Genomic DNA, 23549 nt, shown 5'->3' with positions numbered 1-23549 from the left:
AAGGGCTCCCCGGTCTGCCCTACTTGCTACCACTATCTACCATCTCTCCTGACATCTATCATCTCTTTTCTTTATTTTTGTGACAGAGTCTCACTCTGTTGCCCAGACTGGAGTGCAATGGCACGATTTCGCTCACTGCAACCTCTGCTTCCCGGGTTCAAGCGATTCTCCGGCCTCGGCTTCCTGAGTAGCTGGGACTACAGGTGCCTGCCATCACGCCTGGCTAATTTTTGTATTTTTTTTTTTTAGTAGAGACAGGGTTTCACCATGTTGGCCAGGCTGGTCTCGAACTCCTGACCTCATGATCTGCCCGCCTTGGCCTCCCAAAGTGCTGGGATTACAGGCTTGAGCCACCGCACCCGGCCGACATCTATCATTTCTGCCAGGCCTGCATCAGTCATGTCCATCACACACCTGTGCCCTGGCAGTGCTGGAGTTTGTCATCCTACACTTCTGTAGGATGTAGCAAGCCCTGCTATCTTCTGCAAGCAGACAGGGGGAATTGTTCAGATTTTCTTTCTCCTCACCCTCCAGGGTCCAGGCTTTGCACTAAGCTAGACAAGCCCTGCCTGAGAAGATGCGCCTGCCTATGTGAGGCTCCGGGCCAAGGTGCAGGACGAGACTTCCTCCATCTCTCCAGGACCTCAGGGGGACCTGTGCCACACTCCAAGCTTCCCTGGGACTCTGACAGGGAGAGTCATTTTGTATTACGTTAACGTATGCACAATAACTAACATGTAGATTCTTGGTGTCATTACCTTGGTGGGAGATACTAGCCTAGCTTATAGAGCTAGTGGAGACCTCGACCTAGATATAGACCCAGGACACTTTTAGCTAGGAAGTCTTCGTTTGGGGGGTTTTAGTAGCAGGTTTTACCTAAGGAGATGTGGATGATAGCAGAGGGAAGAGGGCATGGAGCTGGAGCCTTAAGCCTTAACCTGGCCTTCCTTCCTTTTCCTTACCTGGCCCTAAACCCCGGTTTTTCACTTTTCTTCTTCTTTTTTTTTTGAGACAGTCTCACTCTCATCGCCCAGGCTGGAGTGCAGTGGCGTGATCTTGGCCTGCTGCAGCCTCTGCCTCCCAGGTTCTAGGGATTCTCCTGCCTCAGCCTCCCGAGTAGCTGGGATTACAGGCACCCGCCACCATGCCCAGCTAATTTTTATATTTTTAGTAGAGACGGGGTTTCACCATGTTGGCCAGGCTGGTCTTGAACCCCTGACCTCAAGTGATACATCTACCTCGGCCTCCCAAAGTGCTAGGATTACAGGTGTGAGCCACCGCGCCCAGCCCTATACCCCCGTTCTGAGGAGTGGGTATTGGTGGCTCAGAGGCCTGGCAAGTCTCACCTGGGCAGAGGTTACAGCTGCTGGTGCCTCCCCGTCACTGTCTGACTCCTCGCTGCTGCTTCCTGAGTCATCCTGCTTCCCTGCCTGGGCAGCCGAAGGCCCTGTCTTCCCAGGAGGTGTTGGGGCAGCCCCTTTCCTGGGGGACTCCTTGGCAGGAGCCAAGGCAGCTCTGATCTGGGGGGTCTTCCGTGAAGGCTTCGCCTGGAGTGAGAAACAGGATGAGAGGAGAGAGCCTGGAGGGTGGATGTGTGAGGAGACAGGAGCTGGATGTGGCAAAGGTGTTACATCCCATGTAGGGGATGATCTCCATTCCCTCCCCCTCACCTGAGCCGGCGTCTCTGCCTCCTCCTCACTGTCTGACTCCTCCTCACTGCTCCCTGAGTCCTCCTCTGGCCTTGTCTGGGCCTGAGCTGCTGCAGCCACGGCCTTCCCCACAGGTGGCACAGATGCTGGGCCCCTCGCCAAGACGGTACTGTTCTGGGGGTTTCTCACTGGTGGCTTCACCTGAATTGCAGGGGGATAACAGTATTGGAGGCAGAAGTGATTCCTTTCAGGTCCCACTCCCCACCATGGCACAACTCTGGGTGGGTGGCCTGCCCATGCACAGGCCTTCTCCTGGCTGGGCTCAGTGAGTGGTCCTCCTCTCTACCCCAACCCTCCACACCTCCTGTGGCTTCTGGCCCCACTTGCCTTGGATGGAGATCTCTGTTTGGCTTGAGCAGCTGCAGTGACAACTTTTCCAGGGGCTGAAATTGTCCCTTTTGCTGAAGATGCTCTGGCAGCAGCTGGGTTGGCTTTGGCCTGGGTTTTCTTTACTGAGGTTTTCACCTGAGTGGAGAAAAGGGAATTAAGGAGGGAGAAGGTGAGATAGAGTAAAGCAGCTAGCCAAGAATACAGACTCTGGAGCCGGAGCCCGAGTCTGGATTCTGGCTCCTCCATGCAATAGGTATGTGAACCTGAGCACATCACTTGATCTCACTGGGCCTCAGTTCAGTCCTCTATCAAATGGAGATAATAATAAGACCCACTTACGGGTTATGATGAAGACTAAATAGGACATTCAGAGTTCAACATGATGTCTGGAACATAGTAAACACTCAAACTCATTGTGCGTGCCTTCCTTAGCATTAGCTAAGCACAAGACTACCTAAAACAAAGATGTTTTCCAGGCTCCCTTTCAGCTAGGTGGCCATGTCATTAAATTCTGGTTCATAGAATGTAAGTTGAGTGCCATAAAAGGTCAGAAACATGTCTCTTCCTCCTCCAGGCTAGATGGAATGCTGAGGTCAGAGCTGGAGCTCAAGCAGCCACGGCAGAACAAGATACTTGTTGTTCAAGATTTTCTTCAGCTTAACCTAGTCTTAACAGATATCCAGAGAACCCCCAAAAGGCCTGTCAGGGACTCCAACAAATAGGAGAGCAAAAAAGAGGGAAATTCCCAGAGTGAGATCCTTGACAGGAGTGACAGCAAGCCTAATGTGAAACAGAATGAGGACTCTGGCAGCATCTCAAGGCCCCTGCCTCACTCAGGGACGGCATCTGGTCAGTGTTGGAAAACATCCCCATCCCCCAGCATTCCTCAGACACATGAGGTCAAGTGAGGTGAAGAATCAGGACTTCAAGAAGAAAGACTCCCTACAGTGTGGACCAAGTATGACTCAGGCCGAGGTGCTCATCAGCAGAGCATGTAAGTCCTCCAGAGGGGAGCCATGTTTTCCACAAGAAACACGACACAAGACTGACTTGACCTAACAAGTCTCAATACACAAAAAAGGATCGAAATCATACAAAATATGTTCTCCAACAACAATGTGACTAAATGAGAAATCAACAAAAAGAAACCTGGGTAATCCCAGGTATTTGGAAATTAAACAGCTTACTTCAAAATAGCCCATGGTTCAAAAAATAAAAATAAAACACCCACTTCATGGTACAGGTGGGAGGCTCAGAAGGGAAGACAAATATTTAAGTGATCTGCATAATGAAACTGTAAGGCATTGGGTCTGGAATGTGCCTGCAGCTTGGGAAAGAGGAGAGGCAGCTCTGGAAGGGGCCCCTGCAGAGCTTAAAAACCTCAATGGAGGAATCTTAGGACCCTGGGGTCCCACAAGTCAACAATGAGAGGAGGACAAAAAAAAAAAAATCGGTAGAAATGTGTGCTCTGGTACACAGAAAAAAAGAAATGACTAATTTCTGAGTGGTTACAGAAAAAAACAGAGCAACAATTAAAAATAATAAACAGTGGGTGGGTGAGTGCAGGGAGTGAGCCATCTTCTCTCAGCTCTTCCAGGCTGGGAGACCTGACTCCTGATCTGTTCCACATTAGCCTGGCCCATCGTCAGGGTGACAGAAGAGACAACTTGCTGTGTGCAGGTCCCTTGCTGGGTGTAGCAGGTGAGATCTCACCTAAATTCTCACCCAAACCTGTGAGGGCTGATTTCCTGTTTATAGGAGAGTAAGGGTTCTGAGGGCTTACAGCACTTGCCAGGCTGTGGGGCTGAAACTTGAACCCAGGTGGTCTGGCTCTAAACCCTTGCCAGCCATCCCACCACAATGTGCTGCCTGTGGCAAGGCACCCAAGCCAGGCACTCGCTCATTCCCTGGCCTCGCACAGACTGCTTCCTCTGCCTGGAACACTCTCCCTTCCCATTTCACCTGGCCAACTCTTTCAGCCCATGGCTCAGATGCCGCCATCTCCTGTAAAAGGCCTAGATGCTCTCACCTGTCATGCTGTGCAGCCCAGGCTCACACCCTCTGTCTCAACCCCATCACTCCACACTGGAGGAGCATGCCCATGCTCCACAGAGACAGGACTTCCCCGAGGAACAGGGCCTCAGCAGCCCCAGACAAGGGCAGCAGCTGGCAGGGTGGGAACTCCAGAGCTTGTGAAAACCACAGGGAATCAATCAGCGGGAGCTCAAAAGGCAAACAAGACAGAGACCCTGGACCTCTGATGGGCAGAGACATGGAGTGAAAGATGGGGAAGGAAGCTGTGTTGAGGCTACCTCTGAGGCTTCTGCACATCTGCAGGCAAGACTAGCCCCCAGTCAAGCCCATCCTCAGCCCTGGCTCAGGAACAGGTGTGGGTGGGATGGGCCTGCTCCTTCTAGGCCTCACCTGTGCTGGAGATGCAGCTGCCTCCTCACTGTCTGATTCCTCCTCACTGCTCTCAGAGTCTTCCTGCATCTCAGCTTTCACCTGGGTGACTGCAGGCCCCGTCTTCCCAGGGAGTACTGGAGCAGTCCCGTGCCCCAAGGACCCCTTGACAGGCACTGAGGCCGCTTTCACTTGGAGGCCTTTCCCCACAGACTTCGCCTGCGAGGACAAGTGGAAGAGAGGTGTCTCCAGGAGTCCAAAGGACCACGTAGGGGCGGCCCTGAGGCCCGCCCAGAAAACACAGACCTCACCTGTCCCACGGTTACTGCAAGACCTGTCTTCTCTTCCTCACTATCTGATTCCTCACTGCTTGAAGAATCCTCTGCTGGTCTCTGGGTGCCCCCAGCCACAGCTGGGCATGAGCCTGCTGGAGAAGTCGCAGCTCCTGCTTTCCGGGGGGCTTGGGTGCCCACTCGCACAGGGGCGACCTTGGCAGATGCAGTGGTATTGGTTTTCTTTGGGCAGGCCTTGGTCTGAGGAATTTTCAGAGCTGGTTTTGCCTGAGGGGACACCAAAGAAAGGCTGGAGAAGGTTCCTGAACTCAGAGTCCCCCATCTGTTCTGAGGTGGATCCCCACTGCTGTTCTGCCCCACCAGCCAGAACCCATGCTCTGCCTGAGGGGGCACAGCTCCCTGGGGGGCTGACTGTGGTGTGGCAGATCAGGCCATGTGGCAGCCTCCTTCCCCAGGCCTCACCTGAGGTGCAGTCATGGCTGCTGGTGCCTCCTCACTGTCCGCACTGTCCGACGACTCCTCGCTGCTCTCCGAGTCTTCCATGGGCTTTTCAGCCTTGACCTGGATGGCTACAGGCCCTGCCTTCTGAGGGGGCCCCTTGGCAGAACTGGAGGCGGGTTTGGCCTGGAGGATTTTCCCCAAGGACTTTTCCTGGAATGAGATACACAGGATCGGGAGACGGAGCCCAGGGTAGGTGTGTGCAGACATTAAGAAACTAAGATTGTAGACAGAGTCCCAGTGTGAGGCTGGGAGGCCACAGGCAGCTCTACTCTGAGGGGAAAAAAAGAACCTTACAGGAAGGGGCCTCACCTGAGCCGGGGCCACAGCTGTGGGCACCTCGCCATCACTGCTGTCTGATGACTCCTCACTGCTGCTCTCTGAGTCCTCCTCCCACTTCCCCACCTGGGCCGAGGGGGTTGTAGGCCCCACCTTCCCAGGTGGCACTTGGCTGGCGCCTTTCCCCAAGGGCCCCATGCCCGTGGTGGAGGCAGGTTTCACCTGGGGGCTTTTCCCCAAGGGCTTCACCTGGGAGACACAAAGGACAAGATTAGGGAGGGAGTCCAGAAGGAGAATGTGAGTGAGGGGAGGAGAGCAAACGAAGCCAGCCGCACAAGGCTCTAGGTTCAGAGAGGAAAAGTCAAATCCACAGGAAGTCTTTTGAGGCAGGGCACAGGCCATGCAGGGCAGCTTCCAGCCTCACCTGAGTTGCATTCATGGCTGCCGGTGCCTCTCTGTCACTGTCTGACTCCTCGCTGCTGCTTCCTGAGTCCTCCTCCTGCTTCCCCGCCTGGGCCTGGGCGGCTGCAGGCCCTGTTTTCCTAGGAGGTGCTGGGGCAGCCCCTTTCCTGGGGGACTCCTTGGCAGGGGCCGAGGCAGCTCTGACCTGGGGGGCCTTCCCTGAAGGCTTCGCCTGGAGTGAGAAACAGGATGAGGGGAGAGAGCCCGGAGGGTGGACGTGTGGAGACAGGAGCTGGATGGGGCAAAGGTGGCCACACCCATGCAGGTGCTGGGGTTTAGGCATGTGGCTACTCTCCACCCCTCCCCTTTGCCTCACCTGAGCAGGCGGCGCCTCCTCACTGTCCGATTCCTCACTGCTGCTCTGCGAGTCCTCCTCCCGCTTCCCTGCCTGGGCCTTGGCAACTGCAGGCCCTGTCTTCCCAGGGGGTGCTGGGGCAGCTCCTTTCCTGGGGGACTCCTTGGCAGGGGCGGAGGCAGCTCCGACCTGAGAGGTTTTTCCGGAGGCCTTCGCCTGGAGAAACAAGACAAGGGGAGACAGCCCAGAGGATGCACGTGTGAGGAGACACAGGACACCAGGTACAGAAGACCAGACAGGGCAAATGATGCCACACAGTGAGAGGGGAGTAAGGGGCTGGGGTCTGAGGCATGCCCGGGGCTCTGGCACAGAGTGGGGGAACAAGTCCTGAGAAGGCCTTCTGGGGAGGGGCCTGGCTGCATGGAGTCTCCCTCCTCAGGCCTCACCTGAAGCAGGGCCTTGGCAGCTGGCGTCTCCTCCTCACTGTCAGATGACTCCTCGCTACTGCTCTCTGAGTCCTCCTCTGGCTTCCCTGCCTTCCCAGGGGGTGCTGGGGTAGCCCCTTTCCCAGGGGTCCCCTTGGCAGGGGCCGAGGCAGCTCTGACCTGGAGAATTTTTTCAGAGGCCTTTACCTAGTGAAAAAGAAAGGGCAGCTTGCTCTCCTGCTTGTGACAACTCTCTGGTGATGCCTTTAGGATAAAGTCCAGAGGCCTTAATGAGGCTCCTAAGACTTCCCTTGCTTCCCTCCCCACTCCCTACCTTGACTGATACTTGGCCACACAGGCCTTCTGGTTTCTCAAAAATTGATCAGCTTCCCACACTCTCACTCCTGGAGCCTTCATGCCCCCTGTTCCATTTCACTTAGCCACTGCCTCCTCAGCCTGTGGCTCCCTAAGAGACACCACTTCCTTAACATGGTTCTCCCTGGTGCCCCAGCACACTGGGTAGTTAGAGCCTGTCCTCTGCTGGGCTCCCACTGGCCAGAGAGCTCTGGAGGCACAGGCATAGGCACTGGCTTATTGGGAGCATCATCAGACTGGGCTGTGGGGACGGGTTGTGCAAAGGCCCAGGGAAGGGAAGGAATGAAGAGGCAGTCTGAAAGTGTGGAAGGGACTGAGGGAGGCCCTCACTGGACTTTCTGCACATGGACAGCAGCAGGACCCCTGGGAAGCCCATCCTCAGCCTCACGGGGCAAGGTCTGCACACCTGGCCCCCTCTTCACTAACTCCTCGGTGGGGATCTGCACTGTCTTGGGGCTTTGGCAGGGTGGCTGCAGGCCCTGTCTTCCCTGGAAGGCCCCGGGTGTTCAGCCCTGGGCCAACAACCCTAGAAAACAGCAGCTCTGATCTTTTAAGAGCTTCCCATGCAGAAGGTGCAGGCTGCTCCACACAGATCTTGCTTGGCTAGCTCCTTTTTAAATTTTTGAGCCAACATGGAGAAAGCAGATTTTACATAAAAGTTCACATTTATGGCCAGGTGCGGTGGCTCATACCTGTAATCACGGCACTTTGGGAGGCCAAGGTGGGAGGACTGCTTGAGTCCACAGCCTGTGAAACACAGTGAAACCCTGTCTATACACACACACATAAGCTGGGTGTGGTGGTGTGTGCCTGTATTCCTAGCTACTCAGGAGTGAGGCTGCAGTGAGCTATGATTGCCACCACTGCACTCCAGCTTGGGCAACAGAGCAAGACTCTGTCTCAAAAAAAAAAAAAAAAAAAAAAAAAAAAAAATTCACATTTGTGTTCCTTCTCAAAGTGGATGCCCATCCAACACTGTGTAGCCCCCAGACACTGCAAAATAGCCGAGTAGAGAAGCTCCCTGTAGATGGGGTGGGAACACCAATTTATCACAATTCCTAGTCCTACTTCCACCTCAGGGCCTTGACACTTGCTGAGCCCCTGCCTGGAACGACCTTCCTAAGAGTGCTTCCTCCTTCTGGTCTTTACTGAGATGCCTTCTCCCGAGGCCAGCCCAGAGCACTCTGTTTCAAGTTGCCATTCCTATGTCCCCCACCCGACTTTCCTCTTTACCATTCACCAGCAGCTAACACAGGGGATCTGCTTATCTACTGCATGCCCCCGCCTTGTCCTGCCCCAGGCCTGGGGCTGGGTGGGTGACCCTCACTCTTCCTCCTTCCTGCTCTGACTTCCATTGCTTTCCAGCCCCCCTGTCTTGCCCTTGGGATGCACCCAGGGCCTTGGGGCTGCAGCCCTGCCCGCTCCCAGCAGATGGAGAAGGGAACTGGATTCCCTTTAGCTAACATGGTGTTTGCCTGCTCAGGGTCTGGTTTGTCCTGAGAAGTCAGAGGATTAGGGAATCAAAACTTCTCAAGTCCCTCACAGCAGGACTGGCTGCGACGAGGACAGCGGCCCATTTACGAGGCAGAGAAACTGAGGTAAAGTTGGTCACCGACAAAGCGGAGTGCAAGACTCCCCTGTGGGAAGCAGGCTGTTCTTGCTCTTCAACTTCACACCGTACTCCTCCCTCTCCCCAACTCCAGTGGCAGAGGTGCTCATGGGAGAGTGCTCAGGCTGCTGGGGGACCCGCAGGTCCTCCAAGGGGCAGCCCTCCTCCAGGCCTCACCTGGCTTGGTGTCCCTGCAGGGGCCTCCTCCTCACTTTCAGATCCCTCCTCACTACTCTCTGACTCCTCTTCTGGCTTCTTGGCCCTCTTGGCTGGGGGCAGGGCCCCTCCTTTGACCTGGGGTGTCACATCCCCCATCTTCCCAGGGGCTGGGGCCACCTTTCTTGCTGGAGACTCCTTAGTAGAAACTGATGAGGCTTTGACCTGGGCTGGTTTTACTGAGGGTTTCCCCTGGAATAAGAGGATGGAATTAGAAAATGAATGATAATTACTGTTTCCCCCTAAGGTTCTGTATCAGGTGCTTCAGCAGTTGATAAAGCTCTTTCCTAATGTCACTGGATTTTGAAGCAACTCCCTGAGACAGTTAATAGCTTTAGACCCATTTTCCAGAAAAGTACAAGAGGCTTAAAGAGGTAAAATCACTCATGATCAATATGAAGGGGCAGAGCCCCACTGGAACCCTGGACTGTCTGACTTTGGGACAGATCTCAAAACCATTATGCTCATCTCCCACCTGGCACACACAGGGCTCAGCCTGAGAGAAGGGATTGCATCTCTCAATCAGGAGAGCTCATCCTGTCTGCCCCTTAAACTCAAGTATCTGATCACGGCAGCCATCCTGAGGGCCAGGAGTTCAGGATGTGAACACCACCTCTGCCACTGGCTTGCTGGACACCTTGGGCAAATTCCTTCCTTCTGTGAGCTCTTTCCTACACTTCCACAATTCAGACATTTCCCAGGCAGTCAGTGCCCTACTTCCACCTCTGAGATCCATCAGACCCCTTGCGGCCCTGGGTTTCTGGGGCATCTGCTACTGGAGCTCCGCACAGCCTCAGCCCATTGAGGTTGTGTGTTTATGGAGGGCTGGGAGTGGTCCCCTTCCCTTTGGCAAGACCTGGGGTGACAGAAGCCAGGGATGTCCTTACAGCTGGTGGTATCTAGGGCCCAAGGGTGAGGATGGAAGGTGGAGGGCAGCCCTTGGTAAGGCCTGGGGTAGATGGGGATGAGTTTTCAACCTTCACAGGGTTACTGGGCCAGGCAGCACAGTAAAGTGAGAAGTTCCCTGGGCACCAGATCAGTTCATCCATGACTTGTGCTGGTTTTCCCTCGAAAACATCTTTCCAACTGTGGACACCTTGGTCTCCCAGCCCCCAGCCTCTTATGCCAGTATTACTCCAATAGTCTCCTACATGGTCTCACTGCTTGTATTCTGCACTGCCCTCCAACCTAGGCTGCAGCCAGCAATCTTATTAAATGCAAATCAGGCCATCTCTCCTTGCTGGGATGGCTTCTCACAGCCCCTAGAATAAAACCCAAATTCCTTATGGTGGTCCTCAAGGTCAGACAGAAGATCTGGCCCCTGTCTACCTAGGACTTCATCTTGTGTCACTTTCCCCATAATTTATTTGTTTTTTAAAAAATAACATCCTGTAGAGACAGGGTCTCACTACATTGCTCAGGCTGGGTTCAAACTTCTGGCCTCAAATGATCCTCCTGCCTTGGCCTCCCAGAGTGCTGCACTTACAGGTGTGAGCCACCATGCCTGGTTTCTCCCTCTCATTTAAAGATCAATGTTTTGGCCAGGTGCAGAGGCTCATGCCTGTAATCCCAGCACTTTGGGAGGCCAAGGCAAGAGGACCACTTGAGGTCAGGAGTTCGAAACTAGCCTGGCCAACATGGTGAAACCCTGTCTCTACAAAAAATACAAAAACTAGCCAGGCGTGGTGGTGTGCACCTGTAATCCTAGCTACTTGGGAGGCTGAGGCATGACAATCGCTCGAACCCAGGAGGTGGAAGTTGCAGCTAGCCAAGATCGCACCACTGCACTCCAGCCTGGGTGACACAGTGAGACTGTCTTAAAAAAAAATCAACGTTCTTTAAAAGCACCAAACTCTTTGCCTCCTTCTCTGCACATGCCATTCCTTCTGCTTACGCCTACTCATCAATGTCAGTTTCTGCCCTGCGTGGCTCTCTACATTTCCACTTCATAGCAGCCATCACCAGTTAAATATCTGAGGGACGCTCCCTTGCCCCATGGTAGCAGGAACTCTGTCTGTCCTGCTCATCACTATATTCCCTAGGTCTGCCACTTAGTAGGTACACAATAAAAAGTAACCTGTGGAGACCTTTTCCAGGTCAAAGTTCACAAACCCAAGAGTCCTGCCCAACTCTAGCCAAGTGTCCAGGCCTGGTATTCACCAGTGGGCCCCGAACCCTCTCAGCAGCTGCAGCCCTAGCCACACCACGACAGCCACACTGTTGCCCCTGGGCCCTGTTCTTGCCCCATTTCCTATCTGGAATGCCCTGCCTCCTCCACACCCCTTCCTAGTGAAGCCCACTGTGCTTTGAGGCCCTACTCCAGGGCACCTCTCCCAGGAAGGCTTGTCTAGTCTCACAGGCAGGAGGGTGTCCCTCTCCCACCCCCAGGGCTGATCTCACACTCAGAGTGCAGCAAGCAGCACCAGGCTCCTCTCCCTGCCCCTCCCTGGCTGCAGCCTTTCCAGCTCCTGGTCACCCTGCCACAGTTGCTGAACTGATCTGGGCCCACTGGTGTCTGAAGCCTCAGACAGGCTCCTGGGAGGGTTAGAGGCTGGGAGAGGGCAACTCCTAGGGATGGGTGGCAATTACCTCCACGTCTGTCTCATCGCTGGAGCTGGAGGTGTCCTCGCTGGAGCTGTCGGCCTGGCCCGCTGACGCCATCCCTGAGGATCGGACATGGAGGGGACTGAGGGACTCCCTTTCCAGCCTCATCTGCCCCTCCCCAGCACCTCCCCACAAACCAGCTGCTCATCAAAGCCAAGTGCTGAGTGCTCACCCCTCGTGTGCCTCGCATGCACTGAGCTGTGAAGCCCCCTTCTGAGGTGGGTACCATCACCATCCCTATGTTCCCACACATCTCTGAGGCACTGGGAAGGGCTGTGAGGGTACCCAACAAACATGCACCAGCACCTGACAGTCTACAGAACCTCCATCCACCATCATATCCACTGATGCAGGCCAGACAGATGTCTACTCTACATAGGAAACAGAGGCAAATCCAGGCCTTTCAGTTTAGTCTCTGAGCTGCCAGTGGTCTCTGTAACTCACCAGGGAGTCATAAAGCAGAAAATGCTCCAGCGACTAGGTGGGCTGTTCAGCCTGAGGCCAGGTCCCTGTAAGCTGACCCTCCCTCGTCTAGGGGACGGGAAAAGGCCTAAGGTGCAGGAACCTGGCTGTCATGGAGACAAACTTTTGATTCCAGAAATGTCCCAGAACTTAAAGCAATGCCTAGGCCTGCCTCACCAGCCCAAGTTCTGGGGACTAGGTTCCTAGAGGTGGGGGCTTCTCACCAGGCTTGGCAGCAGCTCCAAAGGCCGGGACACTGCCCTCCTCCTCAGTTTCTGAGACCAACGTAGTATTTGCTGAGGGCTCTGCTGACTTCCTGGGAGACTTCCCGGGAGACTTCCCAGAAAGAAGGTTGGCCACCGTCTTCCCAGTGGCAGGGTGTGGCATGGAGTTCCCAGTCTTGCCGGCTTTCTCTGTCCCTGCCTACAGAGAACAAGAGTGATAGACACATCTGGTATGGCATGGTGAACTAAGAGCACAGGCCACTTGTATCTGAACCCAATCTTACCACTTCTTAGCTGTGTGAGTTTGGGTAAACTACCCCTTCAATCTGTTTCCCAATCTTTAAAGTGAGGTTAAAAACAGCACCTCCTCTCACCAGAGGTGTTGAGAGAACAGAATCCCAGTTCTTGGGACATGGTAGTTATTTACCAAGTGGTAAGTAGCAGTTTGTTGTTGATCTTATCATTATTTCATAATTACTTTGAGACACTGTTGCTAATGCTCCAGGCAATTGCAGAGGCACAATTCTTTATACATGTATGTATCTAACTCTGCTTTCTGGATTATTAGAAAATGACACCTTGTTTTTTGAGCAGTTTCCAGTTTGGAAAATGCTTTTAGAGTTTCAGAACCACAGATGTCTTGATCACTACGGTGCCTCCACACCTGGCACAGTGCCTGGAACATAACGGGTATTAGTCAAGATCTGTTGAGTGAACAGGTGAATGCAGGCATGAAAGAGGAAAGAAGTCGCCTACCCCAGGTGTAGAATGTGCCCAGTGGCCCACTGCAGCAGGCATCATCCTCATCTTACAGAAAAGTCAACTGAGGCCCAGAGAGGTGAAGGAACTAAGATCCCACAACTGGTGACACAGGTTGAGCTCTGAATCCAGGTGGGGCAATTACTCACAACCCTATCCTTCTCTGACATGGAAGACTGTCCCCTGCCAGGCACCTTAAATCCCATAGGCAATAGCTTAGAAGGCAGTCCCACTCACCTTGGCTTTTTCTTTCATGCTTGATGGCAAGTCTGCCCCCAGGACTGAGGAGTTGGTAGATGCTAGTCTTGGGGCTGCAAGAAACAAACATCTGCTAAAGAAGCCAGATGAGCTTTTCTCATCTATGAATGGCAAACAGGTTTCATCTCACCTAACAATTCTATTGGTATTGGCTGCCTGGTGCTGGCATGAGGATCTGAGGCTGTGCCCAGACTTGCAGGAATGAGCTCTGTGATGCATCAGCCAGGTCCACCAGGAGCAAGAGAGAAGAAGATGGTAACATGAAGCTATGTGTCTGCATCCCTGATGGATTCCCAACTCCCCTGCAGCATGAGACGTTGAGGCCCCCGGAGGGAAAAGGACTGGCCCACATTCTTGCTGCCTACTGGGCACTGCACACTGCAATGGGCACCAATCACACAGGCCACCACACTGTAGCCCTGAAAGCTGTTCGGCAAGAAGGGGCAGTGGTCAGGCAGGCAGCCAGCCCCAGGTCCACAGAGAAAGTTGCCTGGAATTCAAATGGCTTCTTAGTGGACAGGTGGCTGAACAATGCCACCTGGGCCCCGTTAGATATTGATATTCACTGATTCTTAGTGTTTATTTATTTATTTATTTACTGGGACAGAGTCTCACTCTGTCGCCCAGGCTGGGGTGCAGTGGCACAATCTCAGCTTACTGCAAGCTCCGCCTCCTGGCTTCACACTATTCTCCTGCCTCAGCCTCCCGAGTAGCTGGGACTACAGGCGCCCACCACCACGCCTGGTTAATTTTTTGTATTTTTAATAGAGACGGGGTTTCACCATGTTAGCCAGGATGGTCTCGATCTCCTGACCTCGTGATCCGCCCACCTCGGCCTCCCAAAGTGCTGGGATTACAGGCATGAGCCACCGCACCCGGCTTCTCAGAGCTTTTATACCAGGGTATTGTCTCCTTAAATCTTAGATTTCTTTTTGTTAAGGAGAATGTTGCTGAGATGAATGGCATGATCTAATTCTTTTCCTGGCACTTCACTCCATCTCTCTCTTTCTGTAATTATGGAAAATTTTTAAGTAGTAAGTAAAAAGGAAGAACCAGGCAGCTCCAACCATTAGCAACTTGTGATCAATCTTCTCATCTCATCTATTATCTCACTCACCCTTCCCCATCAAGCATTACTTTGAAGAAAATGCCAGATATCCTATAATGTTGCCCACAAATACTTCAGCATGTTTCTCTCTCAATGAGGACCCTTTCTAAAATTTTTTTTGAGACAGGGTCTTGCTCTGCTGCCCAGGCTGGAGTACAGTGGCACATTCATAGCTCACTGCAACCTCCAATGCCTGGGCTCACATGATCCTCCTATCTCAGCCTCCCCAGTAGCTGGGACCACCAGTGCATGCCACCATGCCCAGCTAATTTTCTTATTTTTTGCAGAGACGGAGTCTCACCGTTGCCCAGGATGCCAACGAGGACTCTTCTTCCTTTTTTTTTTTTTTTTTTGAGACAGTCTTGCTCTGTTGCCCAGGCTTGAGTGCAGTGGCACAGTCATGGCTCACTGCAGCCTTGACCTCCTGGGCTCAAGTAATCCACCTACCTCAGGCCTCCTAGGCAGCTGAAACTACAAGCACACGCCACCATGCCTGGCTAAATTTTAAATTTTTTGTAGAGACAGGGTTTTGCCATGTTGCCCAGGTGGGTCTCCAACTCCTGGGCTCAAGTGATCCTTCTACCTTGACCTCCCAAAGTGCTGGGACTACTGGTAGATGTGAGCCACCATGCCCAACCTAGTGAGGACTTTTTTAAAAAAATTACATACTAGGGAGGCTGAGGCAGGAGGATCACTTGAGGCCAGGAGTTCGAGGCCAGGAGTTCAAGGCCAGTCCAGGCAACATGGTAAGACCTCATCTCAAAAAAGCCCCAAACCAAAAAAAAAAAAACGTAATTACACTTTCATTATCACAGCTTATAAAATTGATTAATACCAAATAGCCAATCAGTACGAAATTTTACCATTTGTGTTTCAAATAGCATGCAGGTCTGTATATATGCATGCATGAATACATGTTTGAACGACTATCGAGGCAAAGTGGGAAGTTTTAAAGGTTACCTACCAGGAGACGCACTTAGGAATGATGGGGAACAGGGTAGGAGAACAAGAAACCTTTAAGTTTTCTTCCATATGCTCTTCTACAGTTCAAAGTGAACTCGTTTTGCATTTATAATGTAAAATTAAGTGATATATAATATATATCTAGGGCACAGTGGCTCATGCCTGTAATCCCAGCCCTTTTGGAGGCCAAGGTGGGCAGATCACCTGAGACTAATCTGGCTAACATCATGAAACCCCATCTTTACTTAAAAAAAAAAAGAAAGAAAAAAACCCACAAAATTAGCTGGGAGTTGTGGTGCACGCCTGTAGTCCCAGCTACTCGGGAGGCTGAGGCAGGAGAATCACTTGAACCCAGGAGGCGGGGGTTGCTCTGAGCCAACATCACGCCATTGTACTCCAGCCTGGGTGACAAGAGTGAAACTCCGTCTCAAAAACATAATAAAATATATATCCAGTATGATCTCAAACACTTTAAAAGCAGGCTCAGGAAGCTGGGCATGGTGGTATATGCAAGGAATTCCAGCTACTCAAGAGGCTAAGGCAGGAGGATCACTTGAGCTCAGGAGTTCAAGACTAGCCTGGGCAACATGGTAAGACCTTGTCTTGAAAAATAAAAAATAAGTATTAAGAAATTTGTCTTCTATGTAAGCAAAAGAAGATAATACGATGCAAAGGAGACACAGCAATTCCTCTGTGGAGTTATGGCTGCTGTTGGGGAAAGTACAAGGAGCCCTGGGACCTTAGGGGAAGAAGGGGCTATAAAAGCTTTGACTGAGTTACTCCTGCAAATGGTGTAAAACCAGTGCCCAGTACAGCCTTCCAGTGCTAATGGGTACAATTCTAAAAGAACACAAAGATCAGCAATTACTAAAGCATCCCACAGGTCACACAGAAAATGTGTCTGCTAGCTGCTTTCTGAAATCCCTCCAGCAGTACTTCTGAACATGTCTTCTTTCCAGCTAATAAGAATCACCTGGAAGCCTGCAACAGGGCAGCTCCTGGGCCCCACACACCAAATGAGACTGGAAGGGCCCATCTGGTTGTTTTGGTTCAGCCTTGCATCCCCAGAGCCTGGAGATATAATGCCTGGCACAGAGGAAGGGCTCAAATACTGCCAAAGATATGTGGTGCCCTCCCAATCTTCTCCCCAGGGTCTTTTAGGTCTTCTAGTGATAATAGAAGAAGCTGGAGGTAGACTCTACCCTAGAACAATCAATATTCCATAGCCTGTTCCCAAAGCTGCAGGGCTCTTACTGGCTTTGGCGGTTTCGGCTTCTGCTTCCTCCTCCTCTTCCGAGCTCTCCGAGGTGCTGATGGGGTCTGACACACGGGTCTTCTTAGCTTGCAGTGCCGCATCTTCCTCTGCCTTCCGCTTCCGACCAAGCTCTGAGGTTCTGCAGGACAAGGGTGACTGTCTATACCAACTGGGTGACAGAACAACTCCACAAGATTTGACTAGAGCGTCCCGCATCCTTCCAGCTCTTATAAGGCAATGTGCATTGAATCTAAACAGTGGTGAAAACACAGTATAGACACAATTTTGTATTCTGCATTTTCACTCACTTCATAAAGTGCTTTTACAATTCTTGATTAGTCTTTAAAATAATCAGGAATGCTGGATAATGTTATGTCACAGCTGCAGCAGCTACCAGTCTGTAAGTGATAGGAGCTGACCCACTCAGGCACCTCACAGAACTGCCCAGGCTCTTCCTCCTGCAGAATGTGCTGTGTGTACTGTGCCTTCTTGGAAGACTCTGCCCAGGTCCTTGTCCTTCACATCTCAACTTTAATGCAGCCTCCCCAGAGAGGCCCTCGATGATTGCCCCCTCCTCCAAGGCATGCTCTGCCCTGTGATCCCGTTTCATTTTCTTCAGAGCTTTTCTCTATCTCGTTATTTTACTTACTTCCTAGACTCTTCCCCTACACAGAAAGGCCCAGGGAGAGGGGCAGCTGGCAGCTCACTACAGTATCCTCAGTGCCTCGCACATGTCTCAAAAACTGAACAACTAAGTGACTTGCTCATGGCAAAGTGAGTCTAGGGCATGGGTAGGATAAGCATCCAGATGGCTGAGCCCCTGCACTTTCAAGTCTCACGTCCATTGACCCCCATCCCAGGGAGTCACTGTCTAGGCCCCAGGTTTCCTAGCTGCGATGGACTCTGCTCTGTCATGGTTTGGGATGTGATACTCAGGTCCCTTGTTCCCAGGAAAGCCACTTGTCAGGATTCTCCTGTTAAAAACAGGTTTCATTTTTACATGTATCAATTTATTCTGCCTCTTTTCTCCCAATAAAAATGTTGAGCAGGGATTTTTCTCTGGTTTGTTCCCAGCTATATCAAGAATATTGCCTGGGTTGTAGTAGATGCTCAATAAATACTCAGGCGGGTGCAGGAAGTGGGGGGGCCTCCAACCGGTAGTTTTGCCACTTTATATGGACCACTGTGTCTAACCCTCACAATGCAATGAGATAACTGCCATCATTATTTTCATTTTACAGGTGAAGACACAGACTCAGGGAGGCCAAGAAATCCACTCAAGGTCATACATACAGCTAGTTGCTGAGTTTGAACTCTGCAGGGAATTGCTAGGCTAGGCTGCCTTTGGTGGGTTTGAGGTCCTTGTCCGACTCAGCACCCCTTACCCATAGAAGGGGCCAGTGGCAGGGAAGAGTGTGCAGAGCAGCTCACTGAAGCAGTTTTTTGGGGGAAGGAAGTACTACGAATAACACCCACCCATCTGGGCAAGTCAGGGTGAGGAAGTGTGGGCTGTGCCCTGTGCTCTAAGCTCTCCTTAGCAGCAGAGGACAGCTAAGAACTGAGGGTTGGCAGCGTTTTCAATGACCTTAGCTCTCCACCAGAGGCTGTAGTCCCTTCCACACCATTTCTGCCTTTGTTTACACACCTCTAATGACAGGGAACTCACCACTTCCACCCAGCCCACCTCATTTTTGGATAGCTCTGATGTCGTTATATTCAGAAGCTGAAACCTGTCTTCCTGAAGCCGGTATATTTGGGGCCCGCTTCTGTCACCAGGGCCTCAGAGAACGCACTATTCTTGGTTCTCAAAGATGTGCAGTGGTCCCTCACACCCCTCTCCTGCCTCCTTTCCATCCAAGGCAATTCAATACTCTCTACCATTCCTCATGGGATATGTCTGCACATCCTTCACTCCCTTAGTCAGCTGTGGTCAGGCCAGTGCATGAAGAGAACACAATTACTCTCTCCATTTTCAAACCATTCCTCTGTTGATACATCCTTGGATGATTCCCTCTTCCTTGAAGAGTACATAAATTTTACATGTTTAAAAGGCATCTCACACTCAAATGTCTTTGAAATCTTTCCCCTCCAAACTGGGTTCCCTTCAAGCTCTATGCATGGGTACACAAGTCAGACGTGGAGTCAATCAGATACTTCCTCTCCCACCCATCCACAGGCCCTGGTTTCATCCCTATGATTCTTGGGAATCCACTCTCTACCCCGTTCTCCCTGTTTCAAGCCCTACCAGCTCTTGCCTGGATGATGGTGTCCATGGTGCAGAGCGATCTCCTCACTTTTTCACCCTACCATGGCCCCACTGCTCTTGGATAAAGACAAAATTCCTCACCATGGATAACCAGCCCACGCGTGGCTATCCATGTGATGACCTAGCCCCATCTGTACTGTCCACCAGCCACAGGACTTAGCATTAGCAATTTCCACTGGCAGGTACACTCCACCTGCCGCTCTCTACCCACTGCATAGTTCACTCCTCCAATTCCTACAGCTCTCAAGTCAAAGATCACCTCAGGGAAGCTTCCCCTGGACCCCCAAATGAAGCCAGGCTTATTCATTTATGTGGCTGTGGCAACAGGTTCCTCTCTTTTGTAATCCTGACTACCACTGTAATTTAACATTCATTTGTTTCATTCTTTGACTCATGCCTATCTCCTTGGCTACAATGTCGGCTGCAGGAAAGGAGGAACCATGTCTGTCTCACTTGTGACACTATTTGCATACTAAGAACAGGACTTGGCTTTCAGGAGGTGCTCAATAATCGTTTGTTGAGCAACTGACAAGCTGGTGAGAAGCTCTTGTTCTTAAGAGATCACAGCTCTCAATGTCCCCTCCCACTACCAGATATCCACACAGAAATACCCACCCATGTGATGTGAGCTGGCTTTCTGGAGGCAACAATGGTGTCCACAGTGGGCTACGGGGACAGATCTTAGACCAGAAAGGTATCCCAGCTTATTCCAAGCTGAGTTGCTTGGGGTGTCCCTACTCCACCCTGTCGGCCCCACCACTTACTGTTGCCAGTGTGTATAGATGTCCAGAAGGGTTACGGGCTGAGCCAGGAAACACTTCTGCAGAGAGGTAAAGAGAAAGCCACAATTAATCCCCAGTACAGTAAGGATCCTCCTTGGGCCCAACTCTCCCCAAACTCATGACTTATACAGACAGGTGGTTCAGAAGAGGGTCTTTTTGGCTGGGCATGGTGGCTCATACCTGTAATCTCAGCACTTTGGGAGGCTGAGGCAGGAAGATCACTTGAGCCCAGGAGTTCAAGACCAGTCTGGGCAACATAGTGAGACTGTCTCTATAAAAAAATTTAAAAATTAGCTGAGAATGGTGGCATGCACTGGTGGTCCCAGCTACTCAGGAGACTGCGGTGGATCACTTGAGCCCAGGATATTGAGGCTGCAGTGAGCCATGCTCACGCCACCGCACTCCAGCCTGGGGAACAGAGCAAGACCCTTTCTTTAAAAAAAAAAAAAAGAGGGTCTTTTTGCTCTGGGAAGTATGTCTGCTTGGCCCTGCCAGTTCTGTCCAAAACCTTTCAGAGACAAGAAGGACAACCAATCCCAACTAAAACCTTTTTAGACAACCCCTTTGAAAGGCTAGAGGTGGAATGTTCCAACCTAGCATTCATCCAGTTCCCAGCCTCTCCGGCATTATCCATGCCTAGAGGCCATGAGACAGGGTTTTCCCCACCTTTGACCTTTAGAAAAGCTTTCAAAGCCGTGGCCAGCCAATCTTCCCAAAGCACGAATCACAGCCCAGACACCTGAGGCATCCAGGTGGCATGACCACAGTCCACTAGTCTGCTGGGAAAAGACTGGGCCCAAATGGTACCAGTCCCTTGGTGGAAGCAGAGGGAACCAGGTGGAATCCAGGCCTTTGGAGCAGAGGCCAGAGGGCCCACTGTCTCTGTAAATGTCAATAAGCCAGGATATCAAGTACTCTAATGAGGCTAAGCAATGTGGGGCACGGGTGGACTGAACTAATCTCATCACCTCTTCAAACTTCAGATTTCTTCTTCTTAACATGGGGACAACAGCGATTCCCACCTTGCAGGCTGCTATCTGGTTTGAACAAGACCATCTGTCAGTGCCCAGCAGTGAGCCCGTAACACTAAGATTTTAAGAGTCAGTTTCTCTCTGCTCCACCTCAGACAAAGTGTCCTCCTTGCTGTCCTCAAATGTGTCAGGCCACCCTGCCTCTAATGGGGCCTTGCTATTCTTGTTGTCTGGAGTGTTCTCTCCCCTGTTAACTACACAGCTCACTCCCTCATTTCCTTCAGGTCTCTGCCCAAATGACACCTTCTCAATGAGACTTCCTTGACCACCCTACCTATAATCGAACTCTGACATCCCTTTTCCCCCTTGCTTGCCTTACTTTTATAGCAAGCACCAACCATCATTGGATATACTATATCATTAACTTATTAAACTTTTTCTATTTGTCACCTGTCTGCTCCTACTAGAATGTGTGCTCCATGAGGGCAGGATATTTTTGCTCCAATGAAGATGGGTACTATCTCTTGCTCCCCTTATCTGTGATAGGAAGTAGGAAGAGCAAATGAGGTTCAGAGAGAGGAGGAAAAGCATAGATAATGTCTTAGGGCCCATCACCCTTTAGTCCCTCCAGGAGGTTCTGAGAGCAAGCATTAGGAGCAGAGCCTACACCACAGGGCAAAGGGATCTGACTACTTAGGATACTGTCTCACCAGCTCAAAACTCTCCATTGGTTTACCACTGCTCTTCCAAGGAAGATCAAACTGCCCACCAGACCACTCCAGCCAGCCTCTGCCTCCATCTCCCTAGGGGCATCTGGCCCTTGTACTTCACACTTCAGCCACTATGGACATTTTTTTTTTTTTTTTGAGATGGAGTCTCGCTTTGTCACCCAGGATGGAGTGCAGTGGCTCAATCTCAGCTCAATGCAACCTCTGCCTCCTGGGTTCAAGTGATTCTCCTGCCTCAGCCTCCCGAGTAACTGGGACTACAGGTGCACGCCACCATGCATGGCTAATTTTTGCATTTTTAGTAGAGACAGGGTTTCACCATGTTGGTCAGGCTGGTTTTGAACTCCTGGCCTCAAGTGATCAGCCTGCCTCAGCCTCCCAAAGTGCTGGGATTACAGGCGTGAGCTACCATACCTGGCCTGCTATGGACTTAAAAAAAATTTTTTTGTGTGACAGTGTCTTGCTCTGTTGCCCAGGCCGGAGTGCAGTGGCATGATCATGGCTCATACTGTATCCTTAAACTCCTGGGCTCAAGAGAGTGGACTTTCTCCAGGCCAGTGTGTACACCACAAGGCATTTACACCACAGCTATTCCTGACCAGGGCAATCTGCCGTCCATCTCTCTTTTTTTTTTTGAGGCAGAGTCTTGCTTTATCGCCCAGGCTGGAGTGCAGTGGCATGATCTTGGCTCATTGCAACCTCTGCCTCCCGGGTTCAAGCAACCCTTGTGCCTCAGCCACATGAGTAGCCAGGATTACATGCGTGTGCCAACACGCCCAGCTAATTTTTGTATTTTTAGTAGAGACGGTGTTTCACCATGTTGGCCAGGCTGGTCTCGAACTTCTGACCTCAGGTGATCTGCTAGTCTCGGCCTCCCTAAGTGCTGGGATTACAGGCGTGAGCTACCGTGCCCGGCCCATCCCTCTCATTCTTAACACTTATTGCAGTGCTAAGCATATAGTCACTTTTGTGATTCTTTGATTTGTCTACCTTACTAGAGTGTAAGCTCCAGGAGGGCTGGGAGACGGTGCTCACCATTCGAACACCAGGAAGCACCCTGAGTACCGGATTAACAGTTGAATTAATCAAGTAAGAAATGACTGTACCACAAGTTCGAGTACCAAAGCTGTCCGTCTCAGTACAGACAATCGCTAAAGGCCTGAGTTCCAGCTCAACTAAGGGGCTGTAGGGTCCCTTCTCCAGGCGCTCCCCCGAGGGGCTGGTCGCAATCCACCCCCGAGACTCGCAGCAACCTCCTTGCCCCAGGGGGGGCCGCGCTGAGCCTAGCCACGTGGCGGGAGACTTAGGAAACTTAAAACACCCGCTACCAGGAAGGGGGTGGAGGTAAGGGACGCGGGAATTACAAAGTTCGGCCCCTGCGAGCGCACTTTCTGGCCCAACCCACTGCCCGGATGTGGAAAGTGAGGCCCAGGGGAACTGAAGTCGCAGTGGGGAGGCAGAGATTGCGGCTCCTCCGGTACCCCTGGCCCGCGCCGTCGAGCACTGCGGGACCCGGCTCCGGGCGCCTGCCGGGTCGCCTGGGAAAGGGGCGCGGGCCGCGAGCCGCTGATCTCCACATCTTGCACGCGGCCCTCGCACACGGCCCACGAACGCTTACCTGGCCGCTCTGCTCCTTCACTTCCCGCGCCGCACGCACATAGCCAGCCCGCAGCAGATGGTGGTAGATCAGGGGAAGTAGCTCCCGCCGCTTCCTGGCCTCGGCCATGCCCGCGACCCCCGGCCGGCCGGCTACCTGCACGCCCCGCCTTAGTCCCCGCCCGCCACTTCCCTCGCGCCCTTAGACCTCGCGCGCCCCACTTCCGGCTCCTCTTTCGCTCCGGCCGCGCGGCGCGCCGGGAAACGTAGTCCCCTCTCCGGGAGTGGCCGGCCCCGCCCCTCAAGGCGAAAGGGGCGGAGACTCGTGGTTAACAAGACCGCCCATTGGCGCGGAGCAGGCGGGGCTAGACAGGGACCCGCCCCCGGGGCCGGCCGGGACTTGGACGACTCTCTTTTAATCCTTCTGGCTGGCTCCTTGAAGAGATTTATCTTCCTTGTTAATTCTCTGATGGCTGGGTCTGCGTTTTACTCATCTCTGAACTCCCTAATCTGGATCTTTCTCTTGATCCGAACTTTGTACTGCCATTACCTGCTCATTTATCCATTTCACACGGTTTTTGGTGCCCATAAACCAGACACGAGTTGCCAGTTTATTCATTCATTCATTCGCTAACTGAACAAATCTGTAGTAAGCACCGTAACTTGGGCTAGCACCCGG

The 23549-nt window shown here is 52.1% G+C and overlaps 1 protein-coding gene across 9 annotated transcripts in view; it reads right to left on the bottom strand.

The window, feature by feature from the left end:
• Nucleotides 1-23045, bottom strand: part of TCOF1 (treacle ribosome biogenesis factor 1) — a 42271-nt gene extending 19226 nt beyond the window's left edge. For 6 of the 9 annotated variants that reach the window (XM_032158351.2, XM_032158352.2, XM_032158353.2 and 3 more), the window contains exons 1-17: nt 22893-23045; nt 19558-19613; nt 16527-16666; nt 13181-13254; nt 12185-12383; nt 11484-11557; nt 8856-9086; nt 6716-6901; nt 6291-6485; nt 5937-6146; nt 5546-5761; nt 5198-5386; nt 4754-5002; nt 4464-4661; nt 2037-2174; nt 1671-1850; nt 1347-1547 (exon numbers count right to left, since the gene is read on the bottom strand). In XM_032158351.2, coding sequence (XP_032014242.1) covers nt 1347-1547; nt 1671-1850; nt 2037-2174; nt 4464-4661; nt 4754-5002; nt 5198-5386; nt 5546-5761; nt 5937-6146; nt 6291-6485; nt 6716-6901; nt 8856-9086; nt 11484-11557; nt 12185-12383; nt 13181-13254; nt 16527-16666; nt 19558-19613; nt 22893-23000 — 2844 coding nt within the window. In that variant the 5' untranslated portion in view covers nt 23001-23045. The remainder of the gene's footprint in view (nt 1-1346; nt 1548-1670; nt 1851-2036; nt 2175-4463; nt 4662-4753; nt 5003-5197; nt 5387-5545; nt 5762-5936; nt 6147-6290; nt 6486-6715; nt 6902-8855; nt 9087-11483; nt 11558-12184; nt 12384-13180; nt 13255-16526; nt 16667-19557; nt 19614-22892) is intronic. The other 3 variants (XM_032158358.2, XM_032158359.2, XM_058440033.1) reach the window with 2 other exon arrangements.
• Between the last annotated feature and the right edge of the window lie 504 nt (nt 23046-23549).

The sequence above is a fragment of the Hylobates moloch genome, unplaced genomic scaffold, assembly GCF_009828535.3.
Source record: "Hylobates moloch isolate HMO894 unplaced genomic scaffold, HMol_V3 SCAFFOLD_6, whole genome shotgun sequence".
NCBI lineage: Eukaryota > Metazoa > Chordata > Mammalia > Primates > Hylobatidae > Hylobates > Hylobates moloch.
Note: the sequence above shows the minus strand (reverse complement) of the source record. Positions and strands in the feature narration are given on the sequence as shown.